Source organism: Neomonachus schauinslandi, chromosome 5 (assembly GCF_002201575.2).
Source record: "Neomonachus schauinslandi chromosome 5, ASM220157v2, whole genome shotgun sequence".
NCBI lineage: Eukaryota > Metazoa > Chordata > Mammalia > Carnivora > Phocidae > Neomonachus > Neomonachus schauinslandi.
The window spans coordinates 24,394,149-24,411,707 of NC_058407.1; the positions used below are offsets into that span (position 1 = coordinate 24,394,149).

Sequence of the window (17,559 nt, forward strand, 5' to 3'; positions counted from 1 at the left end):
ACATTATTTAATAAATACCATAAATTCACTAACTTTGAACTAACAGCTCTAAAACTCAAGCCTGACGTTTATCTAACACATTTATTTTCTCCATAAAGCACATCACAGCCTTCTTACATTTAGGAATACTAAACAGTATTTCAGCACTATGCTTAGGGGCCATTTCAAACAGTGAAATCACCAACGAAAAGCACAAAAATGCAAAAAAAAAAAAAAATGTGGCAATAAATAGACCATGGAAAGGATACTTGTTTACAGTATGAGGGTAGAAACAAACAGAGCACTGCCTTGTCCAACTCAGCTGGAAATGTGTGTGTTGGGCAACTCAAATTTTTCTGTGCTCTGTGATGTTCACAAATGACCACAAATGAGCCACGAGTATCAATACTGGAGTTATGAGTAAATTTTAGCAGATAGGCAAATTAGCAATTACTGAATCTGGGAATAATGAGAATTGGCTGTATTTCAAGTTAAACTATGGTCATCTAACTGGTAATGTGAAGATAATGAGATTTTACAATTGACAATCAATAGTAAATAGCAGCCTGGCATGGCAGAGGAGAATGGGACCAGCCAATCTTTCAAGAAACAGGTCTCTAAAAACTTGTTTGTACAGTAAATATTATATAAGTACTAGGACACCTTAGTATAATGGTTAAGAACACCATCTGTATTTTATTAGTTGCGTGGCATTAGTGAACTTTTTTCTAAGCCTCAATTTTCTCATGGTTCAGCACAACATAGTTCAAAAATGATTAACACCTACATCACAGAGGTGTAAGAATTAATCATGCAAAGTGCCTGTCATGTAGTAAGCACTGAATAAATGGTAACGGTTTGTGTTGCTGTTGTCATCACTCTTATTATTAGGAAATGAGAAACAGGGCGTGGAATACTCAAATCTCATCAAATAATGAATCATATTTTCCACAGTGCCTTACTCAGGTTGTAAAGTCAAAGTCTGACAACCTCTGGGCATCTAATTTTCTCATGAGAAGTAGGCTCCATCTCTCGCCTCAATCCATGCTTATGCAAGAAAAGCTACTCGGTCTCCTGAGAGCAAACACAACCCTGAAAGCGAGCCTGTCCAGGGCCTATTAGTGGACATTTTGGTAACCAATTTAGTATGATTTGAAAAATCTTCCAAACTTACCTTCACTGTGCTAAAAGTGAAGTCATCTTTCATTTTTACAAACTGACCAAGTGAGCTTTCATCATCCTTTAAATATAGCTCTGTAAGACAGAAAATTTTGGAAGAACCAAGGATATCTGTGGTTAACTTAAATATTAATTCTAGTTTACAAAACTCATCATGAGTTGGGAAACCATCCATAAATTTCATATTTTAAAAAACCCACAATGATAACTGGAAATACTATTTTATCAAATGGTCCCTAAATATCATATATTCAAAGATTGAGGATGATTTTTTACAACACATCAGACAATTCTGAAAGGATCTTTAGGATGCTTGATGATATTCTTTAAATTACTGGCTACTGATACAGAGTAATGGTTCCTCCCCTGGACCACTGGGGAGGACCCTTTCAGGTCCCCAAAGTATTTTGGGTCTTCCAGATATTTATAACATTTCAATAAGATCTCCTTGGAAATGTCAGTTCTATTGATTTGCATAAGCCTCTCATACTAAGAGCAGAGAGTGAGACCATTTGAAATAGCACAGTCCACTAGATCCACAAGTATCTCAAAATACCGAACCACAATCTGAAGGTTGTCCTTATTCTGAGCCAGGGAAAACTGAGATAATTGAGATCACAGACTCTGCCTGCTTTAGTAAACCTGACTTCTAGAATATAGGAGAGAGAGAGAAGAAAAAAAAAAAAAAAAAAACCACGACTGGGAATTACTGCAAAAAATACCCACCTAAAGAGACTAAACTTGTCAAGGAAGAAAAGGAAGTCTAAAATAACATGGAATTGAATACCCTTGCCTTCCCCTCTTCTTCCAACTCCTACCTACCTGGCTCTTCTCCTAAAATAGGGGGCTCTGGAGTGAGAGGTCAGCTGAGTATGAAAGAGGGCTTAAGAATTGGGAAAGGCCCAGCAGAAAGATCTAGGGCTGGGTTTTCTCCCCTAAGGGAGAAACTAAGGAAGAGACAGAGAAAGATAGAAATAAATGCCTGGAGTAATGTATGGGGATTAACATAAGAATAAAAAAAAAAAAAAAGAAAAGAAACACACATTAGTATAAAAAAAAAAAAAAAGAAAGAAAGAAATGCCTGGAGACTGGTATGAAAGAATCCTGGGAGATGTATCTGAACATGAGAGATGCTAGGAAGAGTGTGATCCACATTTTCCTTCTGCTCTCTCTGCCTCTGAGTGACCCTGGTGCTTCTCTGTGTGGCCCTCCCAGGTAGTAACCTGCTCCTCCTCTTGGAGGGTTAAATAACAAACTAGGTTTTTAGTGGCCATCATCTCCTGATCTGTTGGCCTCATCATACCCGAATAATAATAATAGGAGTTACATTTTAAAACAGAGCCAATATTACTCCAGTATCCAAACTGGACAAAGATACCACAAGAAAAACTACAGACCAGTATCTATAATGAATAAGGATGTAAAATTCTTCAACAAAATACTAGCAAATGGAATCCAGCAACATATAAAAAGAATTTATACACCATGACTAAATGGGAGTTAGCCCAAGAATGTAATTACTTTATTACACCATATCAATAGAATAAAAAAAATAGAATCATCTTAATAGATGCAGAAAAAGCACTTAATAAAATCCAGCACACTTTTAAAATAAAATCATTCAACAAACCAGGAATAAAAAAGAAATTTCCCTGCCTGATAAAGAATATCTAGGGGCGCCTGGGTGGCTCAGTTGGTTAAGCGACTGCCTTCGGCTCAGGTCATGATCCTGGAGTCCCGGGATCGAGTCCCACGTCGGACTCCCTGCCGAGCAGGGAGCCCCCCCTCTCCCCCCTACCCCCCCCCCCCCCCTTGTCCCTCTCTCCTTCTCCCCCCCCCAAAAAAAAAAAAAAAATCTTTTAAAAAAAAAAAAAAAAAAAAGAATATCTATAAAAAATCCACAGTTAACACCATACTTAATGGTGAAAAACAAACTATTCTTAGGGCAACATCCAAAACAGTTGAAAAATACATACATACGATGACCTACAAATCCCATACATGGGCATCTTATCCCATAGAAATATACATTATATGATATGGATATGTAACACTTCAACACTGTTCCCTAGAAATTGATGTGAATGCACATCAACAGTAGAATGGTTGAATAAACAATGATACTCGCAGCATAGAATACTATATAACCAGAGGAGCAGAACAAACAAAGCAGTTGACTTGAAGTGGTTTTAGTGAAGTTTTTCTGGGTAAGAAACACAAGATGCAGAAAAATGTAAAATACGTCATTTTATAAATAAATGACAAGTCCTATTTTGTACATATATATATGAAAAAGTATATGAATACTGACATGTATGAATGGATATGGATACGCATGTACCTGACATGTGCATCATGAGGTGAGATTAGAGAAAAATATGGAATATATACTAGACTGTTCATATGGATTATTGGGAGTGGAGTGGGAACAGTTGGAGAAAGAGGAGAAAGGAAAACAAGCAAAAAAATAAAACAAAAGATTACCTTTCAAGTTTGGAAGGTTGGCTCTACTCTTCTCAGAAGTAAGTCCATGGTAGATTGTTTTCACTGAATTTTCTGGGACACAATTTATTGTTGCAGCCACACTTATTAAAAAGTATGCTTTAACAAAAGAAAACTTATTTAAAAGATGTTCCTGGCCAAGTGTAACCAGAATTACAGGCAATCCTTTACTTATTAATTCATCAAGTGCCTAAAAAAGAAATGAAACAAAGAAGAAAACAAGGCAAATCAGTAAAATACTGTTTTCAGGTAATATTAGTTTTCATCCCCTTTTGCATTCCTCATTTGGTGTTAGATGATGGAATACAGGATAGACACGATGTACCGTAAGTGACAGGTCTATCGCAAGAGACCTGTAACCTCAGAACTATCCCAGCGGTTCTAAGTGCCTCCGCCCCTCCCCACCAGTTTGTGACCTGGCTTCATGAGCCCAGCCCCGCCACATAAGGAGTGAACCTGGTGCTGAGAGCAAGGGAGGGAACATCTTATCAAAATGAAGAACCCACAAAAGCTCATCAGCCATGCACGCCCGGCTGTCCTGCTTTCACATGAGTCATTTAGAAGTACTAGGACAGGAGCGGGGGGCAGAATGGGTAGACAAGCATACTCCCTACCCAGCTTAGATTCCAAGCTCAATCATTAGAACTCTGCCTTGCATACACCCTATTAACTCCCTGGTCCCTCTCCTGTGCATATACACGTCCTTGGCAAAACAGCCATGGTTTGGCTGGACCTTCTTTAGGTGTGCACACTGCAGCTGAAGAAGACTGAAGAAAAGCATGCAGTCAGGCTAAACCATCCCACTTTAAGATCCAGACCAAACCTCAGCGCTACTTGGTCATCATTCTACATTTTCCCAGTCCATTCACTCTCCCTCTCTCCTAGACAACTATTTCAGGCTCTTTCTGTTTCTAAACCCTGACCCTTCCTCCCCATGCTCCTCCCAGCTAATGACCTTGCTTCTTCTACTTAAGAGAGGAAACTGAAGCAGCCAGAGTAGTGTCCACAGACCCTACAGCTCCATCTCTCCCACCTACCCAAGCAACGGCCCTGCCTCCCTTCCTGCCACTTACGCCATGGATCCTCTCCCCACTGGTCTACTCAGTTATTCTCTCCTACGTCATAAATGTCCCCTTGCTGCAGACGTTCTCATCAGCACAAAGCCATGCTCTCTTCTCTTCCATCTTAAAAAAACAAAAATTGTCTATACTTTGACCTCCTTCTCCAGCTACTACCCAAATTCTCACTCTCCTTTATAGCAATGATTTAAAGAGTTGTCAATATTCCAATTTCTCTCCTTTCATTTGTTTTTAAACCCACTCATTTCCTACACTAAAACCCTTTAAGGTCACCAGTGGCCTATACTTGCCTTAAACCAGTGTTCAATTCTTAGTCCTCATAAGCCATGTTATTTTTAATCTAAGACATCATTATCTTATATGCCAATTAAACCATCGCAGGTCCACAACTATAAAATGCATTCTAATTTCAGAGCTATTAAATGTGAAAAAAGATCCTGTTTAAGACTCAGTGAGTTGTGGTGCTTGATTCATCTGCAAAATATGACGCTATTAATCAATTCCTCTTTTGAAAATGTTTCTCTTAGCTTTCAAGTCACCACATTCTCTTGGTTTCTTTCCTATCCTGTCAGTCATTCCATTTCAGTCCTTGCAGCTTCCTCTTCTTCTCCTACATTTTTTTTTAAAGATTTTATTTATTTATTTCAGAGAGAGAGAATGAGAGAGAGCACATGAGAGGGGGGAGGGGCAGAGGGAGAAGCAGACTCCCTGCCGAGCAGGGAGCCCGATGCGGGACTCGATCCTGGGACTCCAGGATCATGACCTGAGCCGAAGGCAGTCGCTTAACCAACTGAGCCACTCAGGCGCCCTCTTCTCCTACATTTTTAAACACCAGAGTGTCCCAGGGCTTGGTCCTCTTCCCTTTCCTTACTCCCTCCCCCTAGATGATCTCTTTTTTTTTTCCCCTTTAGATGATCTTAAACAGGCTCACGGTTTTAATTTCATCTAAATGCTGATGAAATCCTGAGTTTTTCTTTCCAGCTCCAATCTCTCTTCTAAAGTCAAACCAACTTCTGACTCAAATAGTCCACTTGGATATCTAAGAGATATCTCAAACTCAACATGTCCAAAACTGTATTCCTAGCCTCCTCACAACCACACACACACACACACATACACATGCACACAAACACACACACACACACTCACACTAAAATATAAGCTCTATGAGGGCTGGGAATTTGTCTGTATTGTTGATTGACTGATGTGTTTGATTGACAGCACTGAAACAGTACCTAGCACACAGTAGGCTCAATAGATCAGCTAAAGTGATCCCTTTAAACAGGTAGATCAGGCCACCCCTCTGCTCTAAACCTTCCAGTGGCTCCCCATGCTGTTCAGAAAAAGAACCCAAGTTACAAAGACCCTACAAGGCTCTTCTCGAGCTGGCCCCGTTACCTCTCTGACTGTCTCCTACCACTTCTGCATCATTCACAGGGCTCTTAGCCACACTAAGATGCCTCTCACCACCTCACCAAGCTAGGCAATCCTGCCTCTAAGGCCTTTGCACTCACTGCACTCTCTTCCTAGATGGTTCCTAAATTTCCAGATTTCCTAAACTTGCACTGTTACCTGTTCACAAATGCCACGTCAGTGAAGACTAACCTGATTACCTCATTTAAAATTACAACCCCCAACCTAGCCCCAAGCTCCCAATCCCCTTTATGTGCTTCTGGGCTTATTTTCTCCCTTACCATGGTTCACCTTCTAACTTACTATATAATTTACTTAATTATAATGTTTTTTCCCACTAAAATTTAAGCTCTCTGAGGGCTTGGAGTTTGTCTGTTGCTGACTGACTGATGTATTTCTTTGACAGCACCAGAATAGTGCCTTGCACACAATATGCTCTTATTAAATATTTGTTGGATTAACAATATTTGTTAATTAATAATTTCGGATGTTGGGGCTGTCTGTTCTAGAAGAGAGGGAAACTACTGCCTTATGTGAATTAAAAAAGAAAAGTCTCGTTGTTTGGGAGAGTTTGAGGCAACATTGGCAGTGAAGTCTATTGCTGTTGTTGATTCTCTACTCTCTTCTAAAAGGTGAAAATCACTACCCGCAGAAGATCCAGACATGGAACCACACTGAGCCTGAGCAGGCAACAAACTGCGTACTAGGAAAATGGCTGACGTTCTCTATCAGGGGGTGGCGAGGGGAGAAACTTCAGATTGGTTGGGGGTGTAAGGGGAGGGGAGAAGGTTTCTCTTCTCTTTTTTCTCCCTAGCAAACAGTGTCTTAATGAGCCTTGACAATTACACACAAACACTTGAGGATCAAAAGAAGATTAATTAGGGGACGCCTGGGTGGCTCAGTCGGTTAAGCGTCTGCCTTCAGCTCAGGTCACGATCCCAGGGTCCTGGGATCGAGTCCCGCATCGGGCTCCCTGCTCCGTGGGGAGCCTGCTTCTCCCTCTGCCTCTGCCTCTCTCTCTCTATCTCTCATGAATAAATAAATAAAATCTTTAAAAAAAAAAAAAAAAAAAGAAGATTAATTAGTAATGCTACTTAACACTCATTTCTCTCCCTCTATACAGAAAATATAAAGTGTAATTTGAAGAGTCTTAAGCAGACCAACAGTTCTGTTTTAATTAATTAGCTAATAGAAATCGGCTTTCCATTTTACTGTCAGTTTCTTTTTGTTTAAAAAGAAATGATCAGGCAGACATTCTCTTTATACCCAAAAACACTCCTTAAAAAAGTATTTTTAGGATGTCTTGGAATTTATGACTGGAAAGAAATAAATATTCTTAAACATCCGAAGGTCTTGGAACAATGAAACAAAATATGAATATGTATCTTCCTAACACTGATTCTTTCATTGCAGGCAACTTGCTTATAAATCAAAACAAATTTTAAGGCCAAACAATGAATCATCTGAAGCATAATTAAAAATGAAGTTTGTGGAATAACAAGAATAATGGAAAAGTAGTAAGATTACATTTAATAAAAGGCGGCTATAATACCTATCAAAATTATGGAAGATAAAACTAAAGCAATATTGAGAAATGTTTCTCAAAATTGTTTAATAAAAATATCTTACTTAATGAAACAGAATGCTGTTTCCTAGCATTTAAAAAAATTAAAACTACGTGCACCTGTCTCTCTACATTGACTAACACCTGGTTGTGTGAATGCCTTACCTGTTTGTAACCCCTTAACCATGGCTGCACTACCACTCCTCCGTTCTGACACTTTCTAGTGGACAAACTGACAAGACTCCTAAGATTTAAAAAAAATAATTTCAAGATATTTAAATGCTACATGGCATGGATGGAGCTAGAGAATATTATGCTAAGTGAAATAAGTCAGAGAAAGACAAATGTCGTATGATTTCACTCACATGTGGGATTTAAGAAAGAAAACAGATGAACATGGGGAAAAAAAAAAGAGAGAGGCAAACCATAAAGCAGACTCTTAACTATAGAGAACTCGCTGAGGGTTGCTGGAGGGGAGGCAGGGTGGGGGATGGGCTAAATGGGTGAAGGGATTAAGAAGGGCACTTGTAAGAAAAAAAAAAGAAGAAGAAGGTAGCGGGAGGGGAAGAATGAAGCGGGGGAAATCGGAGGGGTAGACGAACCATGAGAGACGATGGACTCTGAAAAACAAACAGGGTTCTAGAGGGGAGGGGGTTGGGAGGATGGGTTGGCCCGGTGGTGGGTACTGAGGAGGGCGCGTTCTACATGGAGCACTGGGTGTTACGCACAAACAATGAATCATGGAACACTACATCTAAAACTAATGATGTAATGTATGGGGATTAACATAAGAATAAAAAAATAATAATAATAAAAAAAGATATTAAGAATAGGAATGAGAGAAGAAAAAAATAATAATAATAACTTACTTGCAATATATATAAGTCAAATCATTATGCTATATGCTCAAATATACAATGCTGTATATCAATTATATTTCAATAAAACTGAAAGAAAAAAATTTGCTGAAAGAAATATAAGCTAAAAAAAAAAAAAAAAAGAAGGGCACTTGTGATGAGCACTGGGTGTTATATGTAAGTGATGAATCACTAAATCCCACTCCTGAAACTAATATTATACTATATGTTAGCTAACTAGAATTTATATAAAAACTTGAAACAAACAAAAAATACATTTAAATGCTACTAGGTTATCAAAAGCTTAAATCCTAATCATTCAATTACTGACAAGAACAAACGTATTGAGATGGGCAGTCTAGTCTTTTCTATGTAAAGAATACTGCGATGTTAGAGGAGTTTCTTATGAAAATGCCATATGGGGGTGCCTGCATGGCTCAGTTAGTTAAGCGGCTGCCTTCAGCTCAGGTCATGATCCCAGAGTGGAGGGAATCAAGCCCCGTGTCAGGCTCCCTGCTCAGCAGGGAGTCTGCTTCTCCCTCTGCCCCTTCCCCCTGCTCCTTCTCTCTCTCTCTTAAATAAATAAATAATCTTTAAAAAAAAGTTTAAAAAAAAACAAAATGTCATACTAAAACCTTCCATTAGCTAGCACTACAGTGGTAAGTATATTGCAGTATGAAAATGTGTCAAACCGTTCAAACACCTTAAATTTATACAATGTTATATGTCAATTATGTCTCAATAAAAATTTTTTATTTTTATAATTTTTTTATTTTCAATAAAGGAAAAAAAGAAAACCACTGACTGAGAGAGGCAGTCTCAGACTGGAGAAAGGATGTGAGTAAAAGCAGTATTGAACAAGTGAGCTAAGAGCAAAACACACAAAATCCTTTTCCTACAATCGAAGTCAGCCATTCTCGTCTAGGTAGTCAAGATAAATATTAAAATTAGATACTTGACATGGCTAGATAAACAAAATGAATACATATACATAATTGAAAAATTTACAAGTAATAACTGATATTTGCTCAATTTGAAAACCAGATCAGTTTCGGTCCAATCCTACCTTGGGCCTCAGCATTGGGAGATAAAATCCCATTATTAGAAATAGAAGAGCATATTATGTAGGAGATTTTCTTTTTCTTTTTTTTAAAGATTTTATTTATTTATTTGACAGAGAGACACAGCGAGAGAGGGAACCCAAGCAGGGGGAGTGGGAGAGGAAGAAGCAGGCTTCCTGCTGAGCAGGGAGCCTGATGCGGAGCTCGATCGCAGGAGCATCTGCTTAACGAGTGAGCCACCCAGGTGCCCCTATGTAGGAGAGTTTCAAAAACAAGGGTTACACCTACTAAATAGATTGAAATGACTAAAAGTTATCCTTCCTAAATTTCCAACATTTATAAAATATTGTTATCCTTACCTGTATATTTTCTTTACTAGTAAGAGGTTTTCCTGAGTCAAATGATTGAAATATCTGTCAATATACAAAACATTAACATTAGAAACAAAAATATTAGTTTTTATATGAAACTGATAATGTGTCCTAAAAGTATTTTAAAAATAATTTTTATTGTAAAAGTAATACATGCTCTAGTCAGAAAAGCAAGTATAGAATAAAGAAGAAAGTAAAAATTACACACAAGTCAACTTCTTTTAGGTTGTCAATGTTAATATTTTGATGTCTTTACTACCAATTTCTTTTTTATGTATTCTAAATTTTTACTTATATGTATTTGTATGCCTTTTCATTAAATATTATATCATACTCATTTTTCCATGCCATTAAGTCATTTGTAAACCTCAGTTTTATAGCTAGGTAATGTTCAATCCTATGAATGAAGCATAATAACTTAATTCCTTTCCTTTTGTTAGACATTGAGGGGGACTAATTCCCACTTTCATCCCACCATTCAGCCCTAGTTTAAGTAACACGGGTGGCTATTTTGTCTGTATTTCTGATTATCCTCTTTGGATAGATTCCTGGGAGCAGAACTGCTGGGTCATAAGAGTATTAGCACTGAGTATTAGCATTTAGAGGAATCTTTGCCAGTTTGAGATAAAATCATATTACTCTTCAGAGTAACTCTTTTTGTGGTTCTTTTCCTTTGTTGTGAATGACCTGTTATATGTTTGGCTCTAAATACAATGTTACATTAGGAAACATCCCATTTATTTGCCACAGGAGATGTATCTTTGTATAGGGTGCATTCCTTTTGGTACCGAAGGCCCTTTTTTGAAGATGTCAATACTGATGCTCCACCCATAACCTCTCCGTCACCTCGAAGTCACCAGCAGCTTCTGTGGATAGGGTATTCACATATGGACAGTATCCTACTTCAAGTACCTTATTTCTTTGCTTGAGGGCGTTCTGTGGCTACAGGAGTATTCAGGAGAGGCTAGGAGTGCAGGGAGCAGCCCATTCCAATAAGCATAAGATTGTTCTCCCTGGTCTCTCTGAGGGCCCGGTTGCCCACGCAGGGACATTCATGCTCTCTGTGATGGTTCTCCTCCCTTCCGATCTGACTTTCCCACACACTCACCATTCTCCTTGGAATCACCTCCCAAATATACTACTTGCTTCCAATTCCTTGTCTTAGGATCTGAGGGATTTGAGGGACCTCTAAACCAAGACATCACATATAGCTCTTACTGGAATAAAGTGTTGGTAAGTCGTTAATTTTTTTTTTCCTTTTTTGAAGATATCCTGTATCTTCTCTAATCCATTGAAAAGTGAGTAACTGAATCCAGGGGAAGACCTTTGGCGATATAATTGGAAGAGAGTTGATGATGGGACCTTGGATTTGGCGATAAGAGCAGAATCCCAATACAAGTATCATGTTAAAAGATAGAGTTTCTGAGGAGAAGGAAAGATGGCGGAGGAGTAGGGGACCCTATTTCAACTGGTCCCCGGAATTGAGCTGGATATCTACCAGACCACTCTGAGCACCCATGAAACCAGCCTGAGATGTAAGAAGATCTGGATCTCTACAAGCAGAATATCGCAGGTGGTTGGTTTTGAGGTACGAAGCAGGTAGCCCTGATTCCACGGGCAGATATCGGAGGATAAACGGCAGCAGGAGGGTGCCTGGCGCTGGGGATCTGACACCGCCGGTGAGCGACAGCCTTATGCGCTGGGGACGGGGCACAGACTCGCAGACTGGTGGGAGGGGAAGGACTTTAGGGCAGCCCCCTGGGCGAAAATGTGGAGCGGCAGGGTCGCGTGTGCGAACTGGGAGAGGCTGGTGGTTTTAGAAGCACAAAGGGCAGAGACGTGCTCCAACCTGGAGGCAGGACTGGGGGCGCTGCGGAGGGGCGCACAACCCAGGCCACTGCAGTTTATAGCAGGACGGACAGAAACGGAGACGGTGTGGCCTGGAGAGCTCACTGAAGAACAGACTGCGGTCTCTGCTCTGAGGCAGAGGGTTGGAAACGGTCTCTTCTGCTCTGACTCACAGAAGAGACGCGGAAAGCCGCCAGAGAACAAAAGCCCCAAAAACTGATTCCCGCTGAGCCCATCCCCTGCCACAGGGGGGCAGGGCAACTCCCCCCAAACAGGGTTGCCTGAGTAACAGCGGCAGGCCCCTCCCACAGAAGACAGGCTGGGAAAACAAGAGGCCAGCAACCCTAAGGTCCCAAGAAAACAGGTGCATCTTGCTTGGGTTCTGGTCAATAATTTGGACTCTATACATTCCCTCAAACACCCATCAACAGAATGACTAGGAGGAGGAGCCCCCAAAATAGAAAAGACTCAGAGATTATGACTTATGCTACAGATTTACAAATGGATGCAGATATAACCAAGATGTCGGAGATGGAATTCAGGCTAGCAATTGTGAAGACAATGGCTAGAATGGAGAAATCAATTAATGGCAACATAGAGTCTCTAAGGGCAGAAATGAAAGGTGAATTGGCAGAACTTAAAAATGCTATCAATGAGATCCAATCCAATCTAGATAATCTAATAGCTAGGGTAAAGGAGGCAGAAGAACAAATAAGCGACCTGGAAGACAATATAACAGATAAAAAGGGGAAAGAGGAGGCCAGGGAAAAACAACTCAGAATCCATGAAAATAGAATCAGAGAAATAAGTGACACCATGAAGCGTTCCAATGTCAGAATAATTGGAATCCCGGAGGGAGTGGAGAGAGAGAGAGGACTAGAAGATGTATTTGAGCAAATCGTAGCTGAGAACTTCCCTAATCTGGGGAATGAAACAAACATTCAAGTCCTAGAGGCAGAGAGGACCCCTCCCAAGATCAAGGAAAACAGGCCAACACCCCGGCATGTAATAGTAAAACCTGCAAATCTTAGAACCAAGGAAACCATCTTAAGGGCAGTTAGGGGGAAGACATTCCTTACGTACAGAGGGAGGAACATCAGAATAACGTCAGACCTATACACAGAGACCTGGCAAGCCAGAAAGGCCTGGCAAGACATATTCAGGGTACTAAATGAGAAGAACATGCAGCCAAGAATACTTTATCCGGCAAGGCTTTCATTTAGAATGGATGGAGAGATGCAGAGCTTCCATGACTGGCAGAAACTGAAAGAATATGTGACCACTAAGCCAGCCCTGCAAGAAATATTAAGGGGGGGTTCTATAAAAGGAGAAAGACCCCAAGAGCATTGTAGGAGACCATTGAGGTCTCCTACAATTAACAATACGTTAATTGTAGGAGACCTCAATACTCCACTCTCAGCAGTGGACAGATCATCTAAGCAGAAAATCAACAAGGAAACAAGAGCCTTGAATGATACATTGGACCAGATAGACCTCATAGATATTTACAGAGCATTCCACCTTAAAACAACAGAATACTCATTCTTCTTGAGCGCACATGGAACTTTCTCCAGAATAGACCACATACTGGGTCACAAATCAGGTCTCAACCGATACCAAAAGATTGAGATTATTCCCTGCATATTCTCAGACCACAATGCTTTAAAACTGGAACTCAATCACAAGAAAAAATTTGGCAGAAATTCAAACACTTGGAAGCTAAAGACCACTCTGCTCAAGAATGTTTGGGTCAACCAGGAAATCAAAGAGGAACTTAAACAATTCATGGAAATCAATGAGAATGAAAACACATTGGTCCAAAGCCTATGGGATGCTGTAAAGGCGGTCCTAAGGGGGAAATACATAGCCATCCAAGCCTCACTCAAAAAAATAGAAAAATCCTGAATTCACCAACTAACTCTACACCTTAAAGAACTAGAGAAAAAGCAACAAATGATGCCTAAGCCATGCATTAGAAGAGAAATAATTAAAATTAGAGCAGAAATCAATGAATTAGAAACCAGAAACACAGTAGATCAGATCAACGAAACTAGAAGTTGGTTCTTTGAAAGAATTAATAAGATCGATAAACCACTGGCCAGACTTATTAAAAGAAGAGAGAAAGGACCCAAATTAATAAAATTATGAATGAAAGGGGAGAGATCACAACTAACACCAAGGAAATAGAAACAATTATTAGAAATTATTATCAACAACTATATGCCAATAAACTGAGCAATCTGGATGAAATGGAGGCCTTCCTGGAAACCTATAAACTGCCAAGACTGAAACAGGAAGAAATTGACAACCTGAATGGGTCAATAACTAGTGACGAGATTGAAGCAGTGATCAAAAACTTCCCAAAAAACAAGAGTCCAGGGCCTGATGGATTCCCTGGGGAGTTCTACCAAACATTCAAAGAAGAAATAATACCTATTCTACTGAAGCTGTTTCAAAAAATAGAAACAGAAGGAAAACTTCCAAACTCATTCTATGAGGCCAGCATTACCTTAATCCCCAAACCAGGCAAAGACCCCATCAAAAAGGAGAATTTCAGACCAATATCCCTGATGAATATGGATTCCAAAATCCTCAACAAAATCCTAGCTAATAGGATCCAACAATACATTAAAAGGATCATCCACCACGACCAAGTGGGATTTATCCCCGGGATGCAAGGGTGGTTCAACATTCGCAAATCAATCAATATGACAGAACACATTAATAAGAGGAGGGAGAAGAACCATATGGTCCTCTCAATTGATGCAGAAAAAGCATTCGACAAAATATAACATCCTTTTCTGATTAAAACTCTCCAGAGTACAGGGATAGAGGGAACATTCCTCAAGTTCATAAAATCCATCTGTGAAAAACCCACAGCGAATATCATCCTCAATGGGGAAAAGCTGAGAGCCTTTCCCTTAAGATCAGGAACACGTCAAGGGTGCCCACTCTCGCCACTATTGTTCAACATAGTACTAGAAGTCCTAGCAACAGCAATCAGACAACAAAAAGAAATAAAAGGTATTCAAATTGGCAAAGAAGAAGTCAAACTCTCTCTTTTCGCAGACGACATGATACTTTATGTGGAAAACCCAAAAGACATCACCCCCAAATTACTAGAACTCATACAACAATTCAGTAATGTGGCACGATACAAAATCAATGCACAGAAATTAGTTGCTTTCTTATACACTAACAACGCAACTGTAGAGAGAGAAATTAAAGAAACGATTCCATTTACAATAGCACCAAAAACCATAAGATTCCTCGGAATAAACCTAACCAAAGAGGAAAGGATCTATACTCTAGGAACTACAAAACACTCATGAAGAAATTGAAGAAGACACAAAAAGATGGAAAAATATCCCATGCTCATGGATCGGAAGAATAAACATTGTTAAAATGTCTGTGCTACCCAGAGCAATCTATACCTTCAATGCCATCCCGATCAAAATTCCAATGACATTTTTCAAAGTGCTGGAACAAACAATCCTAAAATTTGTATGGAATCAGAAAAGACCCCGAATCGCCAAGGAAATGTTGAAAAAGAAAAACAAAGCTGGGGGCATCACGTTGCCTGATTTCAAGGTATATTACAAAGCTGTGATCACCAAGACAGCATGGTACTGGCACAAAAACAGACATATAGAGCAATGGAAGAGAATAGAGAACCCAGATATGGACCCTCAACTCTATGGTCAAATAATCTTTGACAAAGCAGGAAAAAACATGCCATGGAAAAAAGACAGTCTCTTCAATAAATGGTGCTGGGAAAATTGGACAGCCACATGCAGAAGAATGAAACTCGACCATGCTCTAACACCATTCACAAAGATAAACTCAAAGTGGATGAAAGACCTCAATGTGAGACAGGAATCCATCAAAATCCTAGAGGAGAACACAGGCAGTAACCTCTTTGACATCGGCCACAGCAACTTCTTTCAAGATACATCTCCAAAAGCTAGTGAAACAAAAGCAAAAATGAACTTTTGGGACTTCATCAAGATAAAAAGCTTCTGCACAGCAAAGGAAACAGTCAACAAAACAAAGAGGCAACCCACAGATGGGAGAAGATATTTGCAAATGACACTACAGATAAAGGGCTGGTATCCAAGATCTATAAAGAACTTCTCAAACTCAACATCCAAAAAACAAATAATCAAGTCAAAAAGTGGGCAGAAGAGATGAAAAGACACTTCTCTGAAGAAGACATACAAATGGCTAACAGACACATGAAAAAATGTTCACCATCATTAGCCATCAGGGAAATTCAAATCAAAACCACATTGAGATACCACCTTACACCAGTTAGAATGGCCAAAATGAACAGGGAAAGAAACAACAAATGTTGGAGAGGTTGTGGAGAAAGGGCAACCCTCTTACACTGTTGGTGGGAATGCAAGTTGGTACAGCCACTTTGGAAAACAGTGTGGAGGTTCCTCAAAAATTTAAAAATAGAGCTACCCTATGACCCAGCAATTGCACTACTGGGTATTTACCCCAAAGACACAGATGTAGTGAAAAGAAGGGCCATATGCACCCCAATGTTCATAGCAGCAATGTCCGCAATAGCCAAACCGTGGAAAGAGCCGAGATGCCCTTTAACAGATGAATGGGTAAAGAAGATGTGGTCCATATATACAATGGAATATTACTCAGCCATCAGAAAAGATGAATACCCAACTTTTACATCAACATGGATGGGACTGGAGGAGATTATGCTAAGTGAAATAAGTCAAGCAGAGAAAGTCAATTATCATATGGTTTCACTTATTTGTGGAACATAAGGAATAACATGGAGGACATTAAGAGAAGGAAGGGAAAAATGAGGGGGGGGGTGAATTGGAGGGAGAGATGAACCATGAGAGACTATGGACTCTGAGAAACAAACAGGGTTTTGAGGGGGGAATTGGTTAGCTCGGTGATGGGTATTAAGGAGGGTACGTACTGCATGGAGCACTGGGTGTATACAAAAACAATGGATCGTGGATCACCACATCAAAAACTAATAATGTACTGTATGGTGACTAACATAACATAATAAAAGTTTTAAAAAAGAAAAAGTAAAGAAAAAATAAAAATAAAAATAAATAAAATTGAAAAAAAAAAGTTTCTTAAGAAGCCTGTGAAAAGTCAAATAGTAATCTGTAAGACTTTTTCAGTTACTTCTTTTACAACTAAAATCTAATTAATTAATCCTTTCTTTAAACAACTAGCCCCCAGCCTAATAACATTGGCACCTATTTTAATTATAAACCCTGAATGCATTTCCTCTTTTAATTACACTTTTAAAATTCCCAATTGAAGCTGGAAAGCTTCAAATTAACTTTGAGAACACAAAATTTAAAGTCACAATCTATTGAAAGACAATTCACACACACTTTTCTCTTATGAAAACTGGTTGATAAAAATGAAGTTTGGAATTCACCTATAAAAATCAGTTTCAGCCTGTTTGCTTTGGTGAAAGCAATGAGCATTAAAGACTCTTTCTTGTAAAACAAAAAAAAAAACAAACAACAACAAAACAAAAACAAAAAACAAACACCTAAAAACTAAAAAGCAACTTACTCTTGTTTCTCATTCTAACCAATTGGTTTCTCTTTCCTTCTCATTTTCCTGGACTCTAAATGTGGATGACCCTAAGGCTCAGTCCTCTGACTTCTATTTTTCTCTCTCTGCTCCAGCTGATTTCATCCAGTCCCA

The 17,559-nt window shown here is 39.3% G+C and overlaps 1 protein-coding gene across 1 annotated transcript in view; it reads right to left on the reverse strand.

The window, feature by feature from the left end:
* CFAP54 (cilia and flagella associated protein 54) overlaps positions 1-17,559 on the reverse strand; it is a 294,732-nt gene that overhangs the window by 93,390 nt on the left and 183,783 nt on the right. Inside the window, 3 exon segments of the mRNA XM_044914733.1 lie at positions 1,154-1,233; positions 3,643-3,850; positions 9,994-10,047. Coding sequence (XP_044770668.1) covers positions 1,154-1,233; positions 3,643-3,850; positions 9,994-10,047 — 342 coding nt within the window.